At 39.7% G+C, this 19,571-nt stretch overlaps 1 protein-coding gene across 1 annotated transcript; it reads right to left on the bottom strand.

Annotated features, from left to right (window-relative positions):
* Positions 1 to 985: 985 nt before the first annotated feature.
* Positions 986 to 19,003, bottom strand: LOC308076003 (vascular cell adhesion protein 1-like). Its single transcript, XM_080416054.1, has 10 exons — positions 18,912 to 19,003; positions 18,463 to 18,652; positions 12,669 to 12,920; positions 10,594 to 10,929; positions 10,237 to 10,473; positions 9,267 to 9,518; positions 7,870 to 8,208; positions 7,506 to 7,742; positions 3,535 to 3,792; positions 986 to 2,354 (listed from the first exon to the last, which is right to left on the bottom strand). The coding sequence occupies exons 2-10, from the start codon at positions 18,512 to 18,514 to the stop codon at positions 2,203 to 2,205; spliced, it is 2,115 nt and encodes a 704-aa protein (XP_080272180.1). The 5' UTR covers positions 18,515 to 18,652; positions 18,912 to 19,003; the 3' UTR covers positions 986 to 2,202.
* Between the last annotated feature and the right edge of the window lie 568 nt (positions 19,004 to 19,571).

Below are 19,571 nucleotides of genomic sequence, written 5' to 3'. Positions count from 1 at the left end.
ATGTCAACTCAGCTGTTAAAAAGCCACAGCATGAAACAGCTAAATGTCAGCGTCTGAGACGTCAACCATAAACAACTTCATCTGACAGAAATAACTTCTGATTTCCAAGAGTTCTCTATCTAATCATCAGAGTCACACAGAGAGAGAGAGAGAGAGAGAGAGAGAGAGAGAGAGAGAGAGAGAGAGAGAGAGAGAGAGAGAGAGAGAGAGAGAGAGAGACAGCGACAGAGAGAGAGAGAGAGAGAGAGAGAGAGAGAGACAGAGACAGAGAGAGAGAGAGAGAGAGAGAGAGACACAGAGACAGAGACAGAGACAGAGAGAGAGATGTGTAAAACAAATAGTAAAAGTAAAAAAGTAAAAGAGAATAGAGTTTAAAACATTTGTGCACTTTAGCCCCTCCAAATGATCCAGAATGCCGCCACAGTACGCTTGGTCTTCAACCAGCCAAAAATTTCACATGTCTCCACCCTTCTCCGCTCCCTCCATTGGCTCTCAGTTACTGCCCGCACCGAGTACAAAACACTGATGTTGGCCTACAAAGCAACCAAAGGTAAATATGACACGCCACATATCTTCAAAGCCTGATCCAACAGATCAGCTAACACAGGTAAGCTGTCAGAACCTTCCCTAAAACATAGGGGACAACACTCAAACTGTGGAACGAACTCCCCATTGCAGTTAGAACTACAGATTCACTCACCAATCTTCTGCTGTAATCTGAAGACTCACCTCTTCAGACTCCACCTTATCACGTATAGACACACACGGCCGGAAGAGGGGCGCCTACAAATTCACGCCCCCTTTTGACACAGCGCCGCTACTCGAGGTCCTTCAGAACGATGAACTGCAGCTCTCAATGCAATCTCTATGAGAGGCATTGTAAAATACCGTAATTTCACTGGTTAACTATAGGCTGTAGCGATTTTTTTTGGTGTTCTAATAAAGTGTCCCATTTGTTTGATTTGTCCTTTTTAATGTGTGCCATCTCAATATACAACCCACAATATACTATAATATTCTCCATCAGTGTCTCAAAAGTTCTAGCATCTGAAATCTAAGGTTTAAGTGGTCGAATGGTATATACGTCACAGACGCATCCCTTGAGGTTTTCAATACCCAGATATGCTTGTGTCTCTCATGTATCATTTTTATAGGCTATTTATTTTGGACAATTATCCAAACAGCATCTTGCAAGACTATTTGTATATTAATACTAACCTGGAGTATTCACTAAGTAGTTGAAAATGTCGGGATATGTCACTCCTCCATTTAGTTGGGTTATTTCCCCAACTTACATTCAGGCAAGTTAATACAACAACGGTAAACCCACACGTTTTAATTTGTCATGTACCGTCAGAGCTCTGTGGTGGGTAGAAAATTAATATAAGCCTATGAGATGTTCAAAATATAGAAATATGAACAAAGTCTGTCGGGATTGGGATGAGAATTCCCCACTTCAGAGTGGACGCTCGGCGCTCGTAAAGACAGTGATGTCACTGAAATGCGACTACTGTGTCTGTCTGCAGTCTACCCTCTGCTGTGTTAACATTATGGGTAACCCATAAAAGTGGCAAATTAAATGTGAAACACTTCAACTATTAAGAAAACAAGAAGATATGTTGACAAAGACACTCCATACATTTGGAAACATATTTTTTATTTAAATCAATATCGTCTCCAGTTAATGTAGGATCATTTTAAAAGTAGGCTAACTCTCATATCCTCTCATAGGGAATGCATTGGCAGCTGCAGTACATCGTTCTAACGGACCTCGACTGGAGGCACTGTCTCAAAAGTGGGCGTGAAATTTGTAGTTCCCGTGTTGGTCTATAGCACTTGCCCTATAGCCTTGACGACCTTGCAGGCTTATGCAAAGGTTACAATGTAATTTAGGTAGCATGTTATGTAGACAGATGCCAGGTCATTGTTGACCTGGCATCATATAGTGTGTATAGTTTCAATGTACATATTATTTATTATTTTTATATTATACTGTTTAGACTGATGATAAGTTCCTGGTTTACCTATGATCATGATCTATGATTACTGTTGCTATGCATTTTGATGTAATTAGCTCGTGTTTACCTTGCCTACTGTAAATAGCTCTGGATTAAGAGCATCTGCTAAATGCCTAAATTGTAAATTGTAACAAGGTGTTTGTAACTGAACACTATTATTTTCACAGGGACACTCGCCTAGAAGTTACTGAGTTTCCATGACAACCATGTTGCAGTAAAGCGGGTCTTGTGGTGGAGGAGGGCGGGTCTTCATCTTGTAGTAAATGTAGAATCCAACACACACCATGAGCAGGACGCACATTTCAGCCACTTTGAAGTAGAAATACACACTCTGTCCTGGATGACAACACAACACAATGCATACAACATGACGTCAGTGGTGTAAAGTAACAAAGTACATTTACTCAAGTACTGTACTTAAGTAAAATTTTGAGGTACTTTTACTTTACTGAAGTATTTCCAATTGTCTATACTTTTACTTCTACTCCACTACATCTCAGAGGCAAATATTGTACTTTTACTTCTACTCCACTACATCTCAGAGGCAAATATTGTACTTTTACTCCACTACACATATTTGAAAACTTTAGTTACTAGTTACTTTGCAGACATAAATTATTACATTATAAAACATACATTAACCACTTTAGCCCTATTTTATACCTAGGCTATTTGAAAATAGCCGATCTACAAGCTCACAACGCGCCGCGATGCGTTGTGAGCTTGTAGATCTGCTATTTTCAAACATTTTAGTACTTTAGTACATGTTGTATCCATTGTATACAATGGATACAACATGAACTTCATATACAGCTTGAGGAAGCGAATAGAACAGGGCGCCACTTCTCCATTGAACTTCAATGGACATGACCGCCATGTTCCATTCATTTGCCATTTCGCTCTATTACTTTAAATGGCGTGCACGTTCTTGCTATGCAACAACTGATCACAACCCCACTGAATATATCTTCTTCATTATGGATATCCTGTATATACGTCTTATATATACGAATTATACGGATGCAAGAACAAAATGATAATAATGAAAGCATGAATTCACGATGACGTATAGGCCTATAAGCCCGGTTTATACTTTGTTGTACGGTGTTGTGTTCCATAAATAGCTGATGTAAACGCTTCACAAGGTGACGTCTAGTGAGCTTTGCAGATGTGCTATTTCCATACGCAACAATGTCACACGGCCATGCAGTGTTGGGTAGTAAAAAGTTACTTTTAATATGTTAGTATTACTACAGTATTTTACCCAGTAACGAGTAGTGTACGGTATTACTCTGCCAAAACAGTAATATTATATCATATTACTATGGAAAAAATAGTACATATTACATATTACTCAGGTTTTGTTGGCTGCCTTTTGAAAACATTTCAGTAATATGTAATAAAAGTAACATATTACATAGTAATATTGCCCAACACTGCACACGACGGAGCATAAATGAATGATTACTAAAATACCATGGCCATCAGCATCAGTTACAATCATGTTCAGTCTCACCTCCACATGGTGAGATGTTCTCACTGACAGCATCACTGCTGAAGGTGTTCCTGACAGAGCAGGACAGTCGTCCAGACAGACCCTGGATGAGAGTGATGTTCTGTGTGTCATGATGTCCACAGAGGAGATGCTCGTCCGTCAGGGTTTGTCCATCCAGAGTCCAGCTGTACTGGACACTGTCCCCTTCACAGGAGCAGGACACCCTCATCTGTCCTTGGGACAGACACTCAGAGGACAGCTTAGGAGGAGACACTGGAGCTGGAGGACACACAGTTAAAACACAGTGACAGACACAACACATTAGTTTGATAGATGTGACAATGTTAAAACCCGGTTCTCCTCAGTGCCTGGAGCTATTGATCTCAAATTGCGCACAGCCATTCACCATTACGATGCGCGTCGGACTGCGAAGCCCGTTTTTCGATATCACTAAATCTCAACTGTTTATTCGCATTTTTATGTCAAAAATAGTTCTGCCCGGTTCTCCTCAGTGCCTGGAGCTATTGCTCTCAAATTGCGCACAGCCATTGACCATTACACCCCATCCGCACTGCCAGCGAGCGAGCGTTCTGACGGCGACGTCGCGCGAAAAACTGTCCTCATCTGGGGCGATATGGAGCGTCGGCTATCGCGTTGCGACGTAGCATTAACCAATCATATTAATGGTGGGGAAAGTACTATATTTTTGGACTTAAGTAAAAGTATCAATACTGCGATGTAGAAATACTCTGTTACAAGCAAAAGTCCGGAATAAAAAATGTACTTGAGTAAAAGTACAAAAGTATTGGTATCAAAATGTAGGTTAAAGTAGGCTACCAAAAGTAGAAAGTAGCTACTCATGGTGCAGAATGTCCCATTTCAAGTTTACAAATGTATACAAATCTTATACTAAATCTATAAACAATAGCAGATCTACAAGCTCACAATGCCTTGCATCACTTGTAGATCTGCTATTTTCAAATGGCTGAAATGTATATAGGGCTGAAGTGGTTAATGTATGTTTTGTAATGATAATCAAATCTACAAAGTAACTAGTAACTAAAGTTTTCAAATAATTGTATAGTGGAGCAAAAGTAGGCTACAATATTTGCCTCTAAGATGTAGTGGAGTAAAAGTATTGGAAATTGTAAAAACTCAAGTAAAGCACAAATACCTCATAATTGTACTTGAGTAGGCCTACATGTTACTTTCCACCACTGCTATTAAATGAATAAATAATAGGAGCGGACTTGTGGAAAGGACACACACACACACACACACACACACACACACACACACACACACACACACACACACACACACACACACACACACACACACACACACACACACACACACACACACACTCTCCTTCAGATATTCTTTTCTCCATATGCTGCACATGATAGTCAAGTAGGCCTACGCATCATGCACAAACACACCACTTAAATTCTTCTTAAACAACCTCTATGGCATATGTTTGCCTGTTTGACTGAAATAAACGTGGCCTAAATGAAGTGAGGGTCTCACTCACTGTATGAAAAGATACATAGTGCACGCATATGATCCACTCAAGTCCTGCACCCGCAGGTGCAGGACAAACAATAGTTCATCAAATGGAAAAAATAAGTGCACACTGGTAGAAAAAGCTCCGCTATTTATGTATTGCTGTCAACGTTTCGATCAGTTAGAAGTTCATCAGGAATTTTACATTTTCATTAGGAAACATGTAGCTGCCGTCTGTGGCCGAACACCATTTTTTCACCCTCGTTTACTTTCTGTTTACATTGAGTGTAATTCCGGGTTTCACCAGATGGGCACATCGCTACCACCCATTGGTAACTTCCGACAGAATCGGCCACAGACGGCATTAAAACACTTCTTTGTTGAAAGATATGGATTATTACATTAAACTACTACCCCGTAGCGAGAGTTAACATTTGGGACGTGGGGGTGAGCACCGTTTTTTTTCTTCAATTTGGGACTTGAGTGGATCATATGCGTGCACTATGTATCTTTTCATACAGTGAGTGAGACCCTCACTTCATTTAGGCCACGTTTATTTCAGTCAAACAGGCAAACATATGCCATAGAGGTTGTTTAAGAAGAATTTAAGTGGTGTGTTTGTGCATGATGCGTAGGCCTACTTGCGTAGACTATCATGTGCAGCATATGGAGAAAAGAATATCTGAAGGAGAGGGTGTGTGTGTGTGTGTGTGTGTGTGTGTGTGTGTGTGTGTGTGTGTGTGTGTGTGTCCTTTCCACAAGTCCGCTCCTATTATTTATTCATTTAATAGCAGTGGTGGAAAGTAACATGTAGGCCTACTCAAGTACAATTATGAGGTATTTGTGCTTTACTTGAGTTTTTACAATTTCCAATACTTTTACTCCACTACATCTTAGAGGCAAATATTGTAGCCTACTTTTGCTCCACTATACAATTATTTGAAAACTTTAGTTACTAGTTACTTTGTAGATTTGATTATCATTACAAAACATACATTAACCACTTCAGCCCTATATACATTTCAGCCATTTGAAAATAGCAGATCTACAAGTGTGAGCTTGTAGATCTGCTATTGTTTATAGATTTAGTATAAGATTTGTATACATTTGTAAACTTGAAATGGGACATTCTGCACCATGAGTAGCTACTTTCTACTTTTGGTAGCCTACTTTAACCTACATTTTGATACCAATACTTTTGTACTTTTACTCAAGTACATTTTTTATTCCGGACTTTTGCTTGTAACAGAGTATTTCTACATCGCAGTATTGATACTTTTACTTAAGTCCAAAAATATAGTACTTTCCCCACCATTAATATGATTGGTTAATGCTACGTCGCAACGCTCCTAGCCGACGCTCCATATCGCCCCAGATGAGGACAGTTTTTCGCGCGACGTCGCCGTCAGAACGCTCGCTCGCTGGCAGTGCGGATGGGGTGTTACCATGTGCATGGAACTGTGAAGCCCGTTTTTCGATATCACTAAATCTCAGCTGTTTATTCGCATTTTTATGTCAAAGAATGTCGCCATGCTCGCATCTACAGCCCCACTGCTTTACACTGTTGAGCGAACACTCGCCTCCGCGGCCGTGTATGCGCGGACACGCACGTGCGCATGCACGTTCGGGAGGCACGTGTCAAAATGTAGGCCTACATTATTTGTGTTCGCGCGACGGCCGCGTATGTGTGTTCGCGATGGGGGACAGCTCTGGCCGGGATGTACCGTTGTGTGTGTGTGTGTGTGTGTGTGTGTGTGTGTGTGTGTGTGTGTGTGTGTGTGTGTGTGTGTGTGTGTGTGTGTGTGTGTGTGTGTGTCTGTGTCTGTGTCTGGTCGCATGAGAATGTACCGCATGTGTGTGTGTGTGTGTGTGTGTGTGTGTGTGAGCGCTCGCAACGGGTTGCGCGCGTTCACTATCTCGCCCCTAAACACGGTCGCCCCGGCTCGCACCGAACGGTCTGGGGTGAGCAATCTGCGCCTAATTGTCTCGCCCCTAAACACGGTCGCCCCGGATCGCAACGAATGGTGGAGAGCGTTTATTTGTTAAGGACGCCCATGCATTCTCCACTGTTGAACGTGCACCCTCTAAGTGCATATCTGCATGCATGCACATAATTATATTGTTGTTGTTAAGTTGAAATAATAGTTGTACAAGTTGTAATAACAGTGTTGTATAATTATTTTTGCTGTAGTAATCAATTCATTATAATATAAGTACAATGAATGACAGAATATATATATATATATATATATATATATATATATATATATATAGAGTGTGTGTGTGTGTGTGTGTGTGTGTGTGTGTGTGTGTGTGTGTGTGTGTGTGTGTGTGTGTGTGTGTGTATGTATGTATGTATGTATATATGTATGTATATGTATATATGTAGGACGTGCAATAACCCCACGTTTGCAACTACTTTTGCCTGCGCACTTCACCGGGTATGGTCTAGTTATTATAAATATGATAAATGTTGTGATACATACATTCTAAGGTGATGTCAATGGACATACTGGTCTGGCCCACGTCATTCTGGGCTTCCAATATAAATGTCCCTGACTGCATCCTGGTGAGGGGCGTAGCCGCATCGACCTCTCTCCCACCATGATACCAGTGGACGGTGGGAGGTGGGAATCCATCAACAAGGCAGGTCAACGTACTGAGAGTGAACTCGTGTTCAACACCACTGGAATGACTTGGACAGTCTTGGATCACAGGCCTATCTACAAACAAACCAAGTAACAGCATTTCATGTCACCATCATTCATTATTATTTCTAAATAATTAATCATTCTGATAGTGCTGAGTCTGTGTAAACATTGGGTGATTACAAGTAAATGGAGAACCTACAGAACACAAGAACAGTCAAAGGTGATGAAGTCTTAGTAGGAGGGGGCTGTGGTCCATCCGGTCCCAAGTCGAGCTGGGCCGCACATTGGTACTGTGCTCCATGGTCAGTTCTACTAGGAATGATGCTGATGGTGTGAATTGCATCCTTAGGGAGACCATCAACTGCATCAAACACACTGGGAGGCACTGGGAAGGGTTTATTTTGGCGGTACCACTTCACAGTGAGGTTCTGCAGTGGAGCAACCTGGATGATTTTACACTGTAGCTGATACTCTGTGCCTTCTTCAAACATTGGCCCTGTTCCATTCACCTGAGAGACTTTCACAGTGTCTGGAGTCTCTATAGACAGAAGACAAAACAAACAACAAAACACACAATTAATTAAAATAAATCCAATCTAAAATGAAATCACCTGAACCCCAAGTGTCCCCTTTCTGGGGCAAAACATAGCTGATCTACAGGCTCACAATGTGTTCAGTTGTGATGCGATGTGAACTTGTAAATTGGCTATTTTCAGTTAGAGGTTAAAAAAAAGAAAAAGACAAGGAAGGACAATAATAGAACCCTGGCCCTGGGGGACTCTGATCAATGACGTACATATAGGGTTTAAAAGGTTAATTATCACCGTATGTTCACATATCTGAGCCAGCCCTACCATATGCTTATTGTACATCTGAAGTACAGATACACTATAATAGATGAGTCTCGTGTTGTGTTTTTTCGTAAATGAATGTCCTACTAGATCATTCTACAGCGTCACATAAAAGCATCATACGCTCTTTTTCTGTTTTTGAATTTGAATCCTGAAAAGAACTCGTTTTGGAAATAATAGTTTTCCACCCAATAGAGACGCTATGCTATAATGGTACTTACTATCAGTGGTGTAAAGTAACTAAGTGCATTTACTCAAGTACTGTACTACAATTTTGAGGTATTTTTACTTCACTGGAGTATTGCCAGTTTTCCGTACTTTTACTTCTACCCCATTACATCTCAGAGGCAAATATTGTACTCTACTACAATTATTTGAAAACTTTAGTTACTAGTTACTTTGTAGATTTTGATTATTATTTCAAAACATACATTAACCACTTCAACCCTATATACATTTCGGCCATTTGAAAATAACAGATCTACAAGCTCACAATGTGTCAAGATGCGACGCATTGTGAGCTTGTAGATCTGCTATTTTCAAAAGATATATATACATTTGAACTTGTGAAATGGGACATCCTGCATAATGAGTACTTTCTACTTTTGGTACTTTAAGTACATTTTATACCAATACATTTTTTTACTTTTGAGTTCCGGACTTTTACTTGTAACAGAGTATTTCTACATTGCAGTATTGATACTTTTACATTTAGTACTTTTTTCCACCACTGAATGGTACTTACTATACAAAGTGACAGGTAGCTCCTTTGAAGGTTGTTCTGTACCAATATTAATGTAGCAGAAGGGATCTATTGTCCAGGTTGTCAAGCTGTCCACCGTCCAAGTGACATAAGTGACATTCTCCATCAAATCTGTGCCCCCAACCGAGGCCTCCCAACCCATCCCATCGTGGTCAGAGGAAGGTGTACTGCAGTTGACAGAAACGGAGTCTCCGTATCTCACCACCACTCTGGCAGGCTGCAGCACCAGAGGATCTACACAAACACAAACACATCCAATCAAAATTAAAGCTTCAGTTTAATGCACAAGAAGGATAAGCTAATAACAGACAACAGCTGATCCAGTTGGGACAGAGACGAGTCAGCTTAAAGGAATAGTTCACCCAAAGAATTACACATTTTCTATCAATTACACACCCCATGAAGCCTTGAATTCAAGGAGATTATTTAGTTTTTGTAGCATTCCTAAGCCAATAATTTGATGACTGGCGTATAGTCTCTGTACTGACCAATGACCCGGCCATCACATTATTGACTTAGGAATGTGGTAAAAACAAAACAATTGAATTCAAGGCTTCATGGGGTTCAGAAAATAAAACATTTCTTGGGTGAACTACTCCTTTAAGGAGTTGACCCCGGCCATTTGTGCCAGACTAGATTTTCAGTTTTCTTCAAAACATATGTTTGAGCAAGCAGGCAGGCTCTATTAGCTCAATGGTAAAAATGTCAGCACTTGCGCAGGAAACGGGGTTCAAATCCGGGGTAGAAGAGGAAAGTTGCATAGTGTAATCCCTAACTGCTCCTCGAGCTCTAGGAATCCACTTGCTCCCAATAGTTAGGAATTGTAAATGCAGTGGACAAATTTCACCTTTATACAAACGTACTGTAAAAAATACTCACAAGGGGACTACATTATGATTATTATTATGATGATGATTATTATTATAAATGTGATAAATGTTGTGATACATACATTCTATGGTGATGTCAATAGACGTATTGGTCTGGCCCAAGGCATTCTGGGCTTCCAATATAAATGTCCCTGACTGCATCCTGGTGAGGGGCGTAGCCGCATCGACCTCTCTCCCACCATGATACCAGTGGACGGTGGCAGCTGGGAATCCATCAACAAGGCAGGGCAACGTACTGAGAGTGAACTTGTGTTCAACACCACTGGAATGACTTGGACAGTCTTGGATCACAGGCTTATCTACAAACAAACCAAGTAACAGCATTTCATGTCACCATCATTATTTCTAAATAATTAATCATTCTGATAGTGCTGAGTCTGTAAACATTGGATGATTACAGGTAAATGGAGAGAACCTACAGAACACATAAACAGTCAAAGGTAATGAAGTCTTAGTAGGAGGGGGCTGTGGTCCATCCGGTCCCAAGTCGAGCTGGGCCGCACATTGGTACTGTGCCAAATGGTCAGTTCTACTAGGAATGATGCTGATCGTGTGAATTGCATCCTTAGGGAGACCATCAGCTGCATCAAACACACTGGGAAGTACTGGAAGGATTTTATTTTGGCGGTACCACTTCACAGTGAGGTTCTGCAGTGGAGCAACCCGGATGATTTTACACTGTAGCTGATACTCTGTGCCTTCAAACATTGGCCCTGTTCCATTCACCTGAGAGATTTTCACAGTGTCTGGAGTCTCTATAGACAGAAGACAAGACAAACAACAAAACACACAATTAATTCAAATAAATCCAATCTAAAATGAAATCACCTGAACCCCAAGTGTCCCCTTTCTGGGGCAAAACATAGCTGATCTACAGGCTCACAATGTGTTCAGTTGTGATGCGATGTGAACTTGTAAATTGGCTATTTTCAGCTAGAGGTTAAAAAAATCACATCCAGTGTGAAGTGAGCGGTGCTATTTATGAGTTATTAATTTCATCATGCATCTCGGTAGCCAATCACAGCACGTCCTGCGAAGTGACGTGCTTACATTTTTTACATTATTATTAATTTCATCATGCGTCTCGCTAGCCAATCACAGCATGTCTGCGAAGTTCAAGTTAATTTCATCATGCATCTCGGTAGCCAATCACAGCACGTCCTGCGAAGTGACGTGCTTACATTTTTTACATTATTATTAATTTCATCATGCGTCTCGCTAGCCAATCACAGCGTGTCTGCGAAGTTTGAAGTTAATTTCATCATGCATCTCGGTAGCCAATCACAGCACGTCCTGCGAAGTGACGTGCTTACATTTTTTACATTATTATTAATTTCATCATGCGTCTCGCTAGCCAATCACAGCGTGTCTGCGAAGTTTGAAGTTAATTTCATCATGCGTCTCGCTAGCCAATCACAAAGTGTCTGCGAAGTTTGAAGTTAATTTCATCATGTGTCTCGCTAGCCAATCACAGCACGTCCTGCAGAGCTTAGCCTATGGGTGTGTTTTCCACAGCATGGCGTCACAGCAAAAGACAAATTTTCACGACGGAAAGAAACACTTTCACCATGGATGGGTCCTAAACCCTCTAATAGGAGCGGTTGCACCGCTCAAAAAAGAAAAAGACAAGGAAGGACAATATAGACCCCTGGCCCTGGGGGACTCTGATCAATGAAGTACATAATAGGGTTTAAGTGGTTAATTATCACATATATACTGTATGTACCTATAGATGTATGTTCACATATCTGAGCCAGCCCTACCATATGCTTATTGTACATCTGAAGTACAGATAAACTATAATAGATGAGTCTCGTGTTGTGTTTTTTCGTAAATGAATGCCCTATTGATCATTCTACAGCGTCACATAAAAGCATCATATGCTCTTTTTCTGTTTTTGAATTTGAATCCTGAAAAGAACTCGTTTTGGAAATAATAGTTTTCCACCCAATAGAGACGCTATGCTATAATGGTACTTACTATCAGTGGTGTAAAGTAACTAAGTGCATTTACTCAAGTACTGTACTACAATTTTGAGGTATTTTTACTTCACTGGAGTATTGCCAGTTTTCCGTACTTTTACCTCTACCCCATTACATCTCAGAGGCAAATATAGTACTTTTACTCCACAACAATTATTTGAAAACTTTAGTTACTAGTTACTTTGTAGATCTTGATTATTATTTCAAAACATACATTAACCACTTCAGCCCTATATACATTTCGGCCATTTGAAAATAGCAGATCTACAAGCTCACAATGTGTCTCGATGAAAAGTTCAAAAGATATTTATACATATGAATTTTTTGAATTGGGACATTCTGCATAATGAGTACTTTCTTCTTTTGGTACTTTAAATACATTTTATACCAATATTTTTTTTTTTACTTTTGAGTTCCGGACTTTTACTTGTAACAGAGTATTTCTATATTGCAGTATTGATACTTTTAGTAAAACATTTTAGTCCTTTTTTCCACCACTGAATGGTACTTACTATACAAAGTGACAGGTAGCTCCTTTGAAGGTTGTTCTGTACCAATATTAATGTAGCAGAAGGGATCTATTGTCCAGGTTGTCAAGCTGTCCACCGTCCAAGTGACATAAGTGACATTCTCCATCAAATCTGTGCCCCCAACCGAGGCCTCCCAACCCATCCCTTCGTGGTCAGAGGAAGGTGTACTGCAGTTGACAGAAACGGAGTCTCCGTATCTCACCACCACTCTGGCAGGCTGCAGCACCAGAGGATCTACACAAACACAAACACAAACACAAACACAAACACAAACACATCCAATCAAAATTAAAGCTTCAGTTTAATGCACAAGAAGGATCAGTTAATAACAGACAACAGCTGATCCAGTTGGGACAGAGACGAGTCAGCTTAAAGGCATAGTTCACCCAAAGAATTACACATTTTCTATCAATTACACACCCCATGAAGCCTTGAATTCAAGGAGATTCTTTTGTTTTTGTAGCATTCCTAAGCCAATAATTTGATGACTGGCGTATAGTCTCTGTACTGACCAATGACCTGGTCATCACATTATTGACTTAGGAATGCGGCAAAAACAAAAAAAATGAATTCAAGGCTTCATGGGGTGTGTAATTGATAGAACATAAAACATTTATTGCGTGAACTACTCCTTTAAGGAGTTGACCCCGGCCATTTGATATGATTAGTAGATATAATAGTGAATATGAATATGATTAGTAGATATAATAGTGAATATGATTAGTATAATAGTGAATATGAATATGATTAGTAGATATAATAGTGAATATGATTAGTATAATAGTGAAAATGAATAATGTGTTAAATAGTGAAGCAGCTTCTCACCATGAGACAGACCCACTATTGTCACCAGTAAGACAAACACAGTGTCCATATGTCTCCTCACTGTTCAGAATCAACTGATCCATTCAGCATGCTGCTGAAGCCAGCAGTCCCACAATCATACACCATCCAATCAGACATGATCACGCTCATAGACCCTCCAATCACACATGATCACGCTCACACCCTCCAATCACACATGATCACGCTCACACCCTCCAATCACACATGATCACGCTCATACACCCTCCAATCGCGTACGACCACGATGCTAATGGTTCAATCCACTCTGACGATGTAAGCATACCCACATTCACTCCGTCTTGCTCAACTTCTCTCAGCCTCCTCCTGTAGTAGCACTTTCATCACTTCACTATGTCAGCATTCATTCAATGCAGGTTCTTTTTTTTTTTTTTTAACTTTGTTTTTATTCTTTTTTCTTCTTTAGAACAGGTAGGTCATTTTGGGCATCACATTACATTAGATGAGTACATTTTCGTTATATTTTAACACTCATGTTGCGGGCTATTCAGTCCAGAGGAGAGAAAACCTAAGGTAACTTCAGTTCTCTTGTTGAGAGGTCTCAGTCTGATTGTCTTTGTTGTTAAAGTCCATGAATTTTCGCTATTGTGTCGCTATTCCAGTGATACATTCCTGAGTTTTGGAGCAGGTTTCCAAGTATTGCAGAAAGGAATTATGTAGGAAAGAAAATATATAAGCATACATGTTTAGAAAAAAAATAAAAAATAAATAAATAATACAAAAAACAAGAAGTAGAACGTACAGGAAAAAAAAAAAAAAAAAAAGTATGTAACATAAAAGAAATAAAGTAATAGTAATAATTCAAGCAGTGTACCTCCACACATATCACAGATTCACGTACTTGTACGTATATACAGATATATAAACCCCCACATTTTCAATGGTCTTTCACACAATCATTTTCATATGTAATATCCATTTTAACCAGTATTTACAAAATGTATCCATACAGAGTCTTACAGAATATGTTAGTTTCTCCATTTCGTATATGTTCTGCACAATGGCTATCCACTCCCCCTTTGTTGGTGAATTTTTGTCCAGCCATTTCCTGGTTATAGCCTTTTTGCCGGCTACCAGCAGTATTTTAAGAAGGTATTTATCTGCGGTGCTAAATTTGGTTGGTATGTTACTCAGGTAAATATTGGTAAAAGTACATTCAAGTTCAGAACCCATTATCGTGTTGATATCTGATACGATGTCTAGCCAATAGTTTTGGGTTATTGGACAGTCCCAGAATATATGGAAGTGGTCAGCCATTGTCTTATTGCAGTCTCTCCAGCAGTTCCCTGACTCTGGTGTACCTTTTTGTAAGTATTTTCTCCTTGGAGTAATAAAGAACCTAATCATGTTCTTCCATGAGAACTCTCTCCAAAGGCCAGAACTAGTGGTAGTGGTTGTTGTATTACATATATTCAGCCATTCGTCCTCTGTCAGGGTTATGCCTGCTTCTTCTTCCCATTTAAGTTTAACATAGAGGGTGGAGTGGTTCCTAGCGGTCTGTAGACTTGAATAGATTCTCGATACCAGTTTTTTGGTGATATTGCCTTTGTAGGCATCAATGAAAATATTAATGAGGTCTGTTTCGTTTTTCTCTACCATTATGTTTTTGTCAAAATGATGCCTTAACTGCAAGTACCTGTAGAAATCCTGTTTCTCTAGATTATGGTTATCAATGAGGTATTGGAAGCTCTCCAAGCCTGTATTGGATGAAATCAGACAGTATGTTGTAATACCGTACCGATTCCATCGTTTAAATCTAGAGTCCAGCTGTGCTGGTGGAAAGTCTTTATCATATGCCACCCATTTTAATAAACGTACCTCTCTTTCTATTTTTTGGTCTTTGCATTCTTTAAACCAAATATTTAGGGGGACCTTTGTCCAGTCGCTTATTTCTTTTATGTGCTGCTTCATGAGTGTTTTATCACCCAGTATGGCCTGGAGAGGGACATTCAGTTGGTCCAGTTCTATGTCCTTCCATTTAGCATCATATTCATTGTTGCACCAACAAACTAAGTATCTTAATTGTGCTGCTTTATAATAATCTTCCAGGCAAGGGAGAGACATGCCTCCCTTATCTTTTGGTAGTTGTAAAGTTTTGAAACGTATTCTAGGTTTCTGACCTCTCCAAATGAACCTGGAGATCATTCTATTCCAGTTATCAAATTGTTTCTTTGGAATTTCCATTCAATGCAGGTTCATATGTATTGTTATCCTGTTCTTTTATTTTATGACTATATGTTTAGGTTCATACAGTATGTCATTACTGTGTCTTCTTTAGGCTCTGCTTTGGTCTGTGGTTTGTGGTCTCAGAATCAAATTTGTGTATACACATATAATATAATAAATATAATGCAATATCATTACAAAAATGCCATTATAGCAAATGGTTTTCATCTTGATGAGTTTCTGACTGACATCTGTTCAATATGGTGCCAAACGCTCCTACAGAGAAACCAACCTAAAAGAGGAAAGAGGAAGGAAAGAGGAAAGAGGAAAGAGGAAGTGTAACCGCCTTTTATGAAGAAAAAACGCTGTCAATAACTATTTTTCTGCAGAAAAGGGGGGGGGGGGGGTGCTGTCAAGCAATTTACTGAAACAGATTTATAACTTTATAGGACCCACAGAATATTGAAAATTTTGATTTTAGATTATACCAGGGACAAGTGACTTGACTTTTTTTCTTTGCTCTTCCTCATGGACCTACTTGTGGATTATCCCAGTGTCAGTCTACTTTATGTGGATTATGCGGTCACCACGCACTGACATTTTGCACCTTAATCCCATGTACAATGCACTGACTTTTGTCTTTTTTTGTGTGTTTTTTCTAGCAGCTTAACTAATGTCCGTATATCATGCACAGTATACATCTGCTGCTATGCTCACGCACCTTTATATCTTATCTCAGGTACCATGTGTAAATATGTAGATAATTAGTTTGATCTCCTTTTCCCCTTGACCCCCCCCCCCCCCCCTTCTTCTTCCCTCTCTTTTTCTCTATGGAAAAAATTACGATACGATGGGAACCATGCACGAAAACGAATTTCACCCACTATTTTACTTCTGTAAACCTGTGATGTGCTGTGGTGGAAAAAGTACTCACATGTTTTACTTAAGTAAAAGTATCAATACTGTAATGTAGAAATACTATGTTGCAAGTGAAAGTCCAGAATTAAAGCATTTAAAGTAAAAGTAAAAAAGTATTGGTATCAAAATATACTTAAAGTACATGTGGATGTAATCCAGATTGAACAGCTGTATGGCACATTCATCACCTAAAATAAAATGTATGGATCTTTTATAGACCAGCTTCCACAGACAAGCAGGTCTGTGTGATTCCCCTCCCCTGCTTTAACCCTTTAAGACCGGGAACGCATCCGTGTCACTTTTAGATTTCTTTGGCTATTCAAAAATAGCAGATCTACAAGCTCATAGCGTGGCACAGAGTGCCGAGTGCTATGAGCTTGTAGATCTGCTATTTTTTTTAAATCGTGAAAATGTGTGCAAATCTTTTATATATTTTAAAGCGAACAATCTTTGCTTCTCGGGGGGTCACTGCAACAAAATATTTTGAGATGGGGGGTCTCCGGCCAAATACATTTAATTTTGGGGTCCTTGACATGAAAAAAGTTTGAGAACCACTGATATTATAGCAACATACGTTTTCCAGAAAACTGTTAAGATTTAGAAGACATTCGTAGAATCCCCCGAAGCAAAGTTTTGAGTTACAAATGTTTGCTTTAAGAAAGTATATATATATTATAAGATGTATAAGATTTGCACAAATGTTAAAGATTAAAAAAAAAAAAGCATATCTACAAGCTCGTAGCGAGGCACTGGGTGCCGTGCTATGAGCTTGTAGATCTGCAATTTTTTGAATAGCCCAAAGTATAAAATAATGGTTATACTGTAGCTAAACATCAAAATGACACAGTATGCGTTCCCGGTCTTAATGGGTCATACTGTACCACTGTACGACAGACAGCGATTCAAATCTCCATCAATAACTACAGCCCTAGTTACCAGCGGTGTCCCCCAAGGGCTCTGTGCTAGGTCCCCCTCTCTTCATCCTCTGTACTTTACCACTCAAAACTCTACCTCCACCAAGACCCTCACCACCTGCTTCACATATTCATAAACATGGATGCAAAATAACTCAAACTCAAGTGCAATAAATCAGACGGTCTCTGTAGCCGAGTGAGTAGAGAGACCATAGAGAGGCCAAACGCTCCATAAGACACAATCTACAGAGAAACCTAGATAAATCATCATCATGAGTAAAAGTATCAATACTGCAATGTAGAAATACTCTGTTCCAAGTAAAAGCCAAGATTGTCTTAAGTAAAAGTACAAAAGTATTGGTATCAAAATATACTTAAAGTTCCAAAAATAGAAAGTACTCATTATGCAGAATGTTTTCAAATGCATAAAATATATAAAAATGTTTTGAAAATAGCAGATCTACAAGCTCACAATGCGTCGCGTTGCGACGCATTGTGAGCTTGTAGATCTGCTATTTTCAAATGGCCGAAATGTATATAGTGGCTATTACTGGTTAATGTATGTTTTGTAATAATAATCAAAATCTAAAAAGTAAATAGTAAATAAAGTTTTCGAATAATTGTAGTGGAATAAAAGTATAATATTTGCCTCTGAGATGTAGTGGAGTAGAAGTAAAAGTACAGAAAATTGGAAATACTCCAGTAAAGTAAAAATACCTCAACATTTTACTTAAGTACAGTACTTGAGTAAATGTACTTAGTTACTTTACACCACTAATCACATTGCAACACAAGATTCTGACCAATGATAATATAATTATTATAACAGATATAATAGTGAATATGAATATGATTAGTAGATATAAGAGTGAATATGAACAATGTGTTAAATAGTGAATAAAGCAGCTTCTCACCATGAGACAGTCCAACGGTCACCATCATCAGTAGGACAAACACAGTCTCCATGTGGTCTGGTCAGATGTTTGGAGGATGGAGAGGAGAGGAGGTCAGAGATCAGAGGTCGAGGTAGAGAGAAGTGACTCTGAGAAGCTTCACATCGACTGATAGATTCAACATGGAGCCAAACGCCCCGTAAGACACAACCTACAGAGAGACCAAGATAATCACATGATAAAATCATTATACCTCCTCTCTGTGTATCAACCAATGTTTACCTCGCAACACAAGATTCTGACCAATGATAAAATATGTGTTTTTTTCTGTTCTGAGGAAAGAGGAAGAGGAACTGTCTTTTATGAAAAAAAAAAAAGAATGCTGTCAGGTAGTTTTTTTTCTGCTGAGGCGGCAGAGGAGGTCACATGACTGACACAGACTCCAATAGAGCTGTATGACTGGAACTTACCGAATATTAAACACAAGGTTTTATGGCGCAGTCGGTGGCGCTGTCACCTCACAGCTAGAAGGTCCTGGGTTCAATGGGACGCTGTGGGCGCTGGGGGCGCGTTCTCTCCTCTGCGTCATCAGTGCCCATACCCTAGGACAGTGGTTCTCAAACTTTTTCATGTCAAGGACCCCCAAATTGACACTTAATAGCCCGCGGACCCCCATTTCAAAAGATATGCCAGGGACCCCCATAAGAGAAGGTTTTTTACGGCTCTAGCAGTGATTCTCAACCATTTAAATTTCAAGGACCCCCAGTTTGACATGCATTAGGGCTACGGACCCCCATTTAATGGCATTTCTATCTCTTGGACCCCAATTTATATTGTAAAATCTATGTTAATTTAACTCTGAGTGTACAATTGGAACCAAATGGACCCATTAGGGTCCATTTGGTTCCATTTGTACACTCTCAGAGTTACAGACCCATAAGGGTGCATTTGGTTCCTATCCATAATTTAGCTGGGGACCCCCTGGAACCCCCTCTAGTACCCCTGGGGGTCCCCGGACCCCACTTTGAGAACCAATGCCCTAGGAGGTGGTAGTGATGCGCGGGCCGACCCGTAGCCCGTAGGCCCGGGACGGATGGTAGGAAAAAAAAGAAAAATGGTAAAAAGGTAAA

Source organism: Gymnoscopelus braueri, assembly GCF_963280865.1.
Source record: "Gymnoscopelus braueri genome assembly, chromosome: 20".
In the NCBI taxonomy this organism is placed as follows: Eukaryota; Metazoa; Chordata; class Actinopteri; order Myctophiformes; family Myctophidae; genus Gymnoscopelus; species Gymnoscopelus braueri.
Note: the sequence above shows the minus strand (reverse complement) of the source record. Positions and strands in the feature narration are given on the sequence as shown.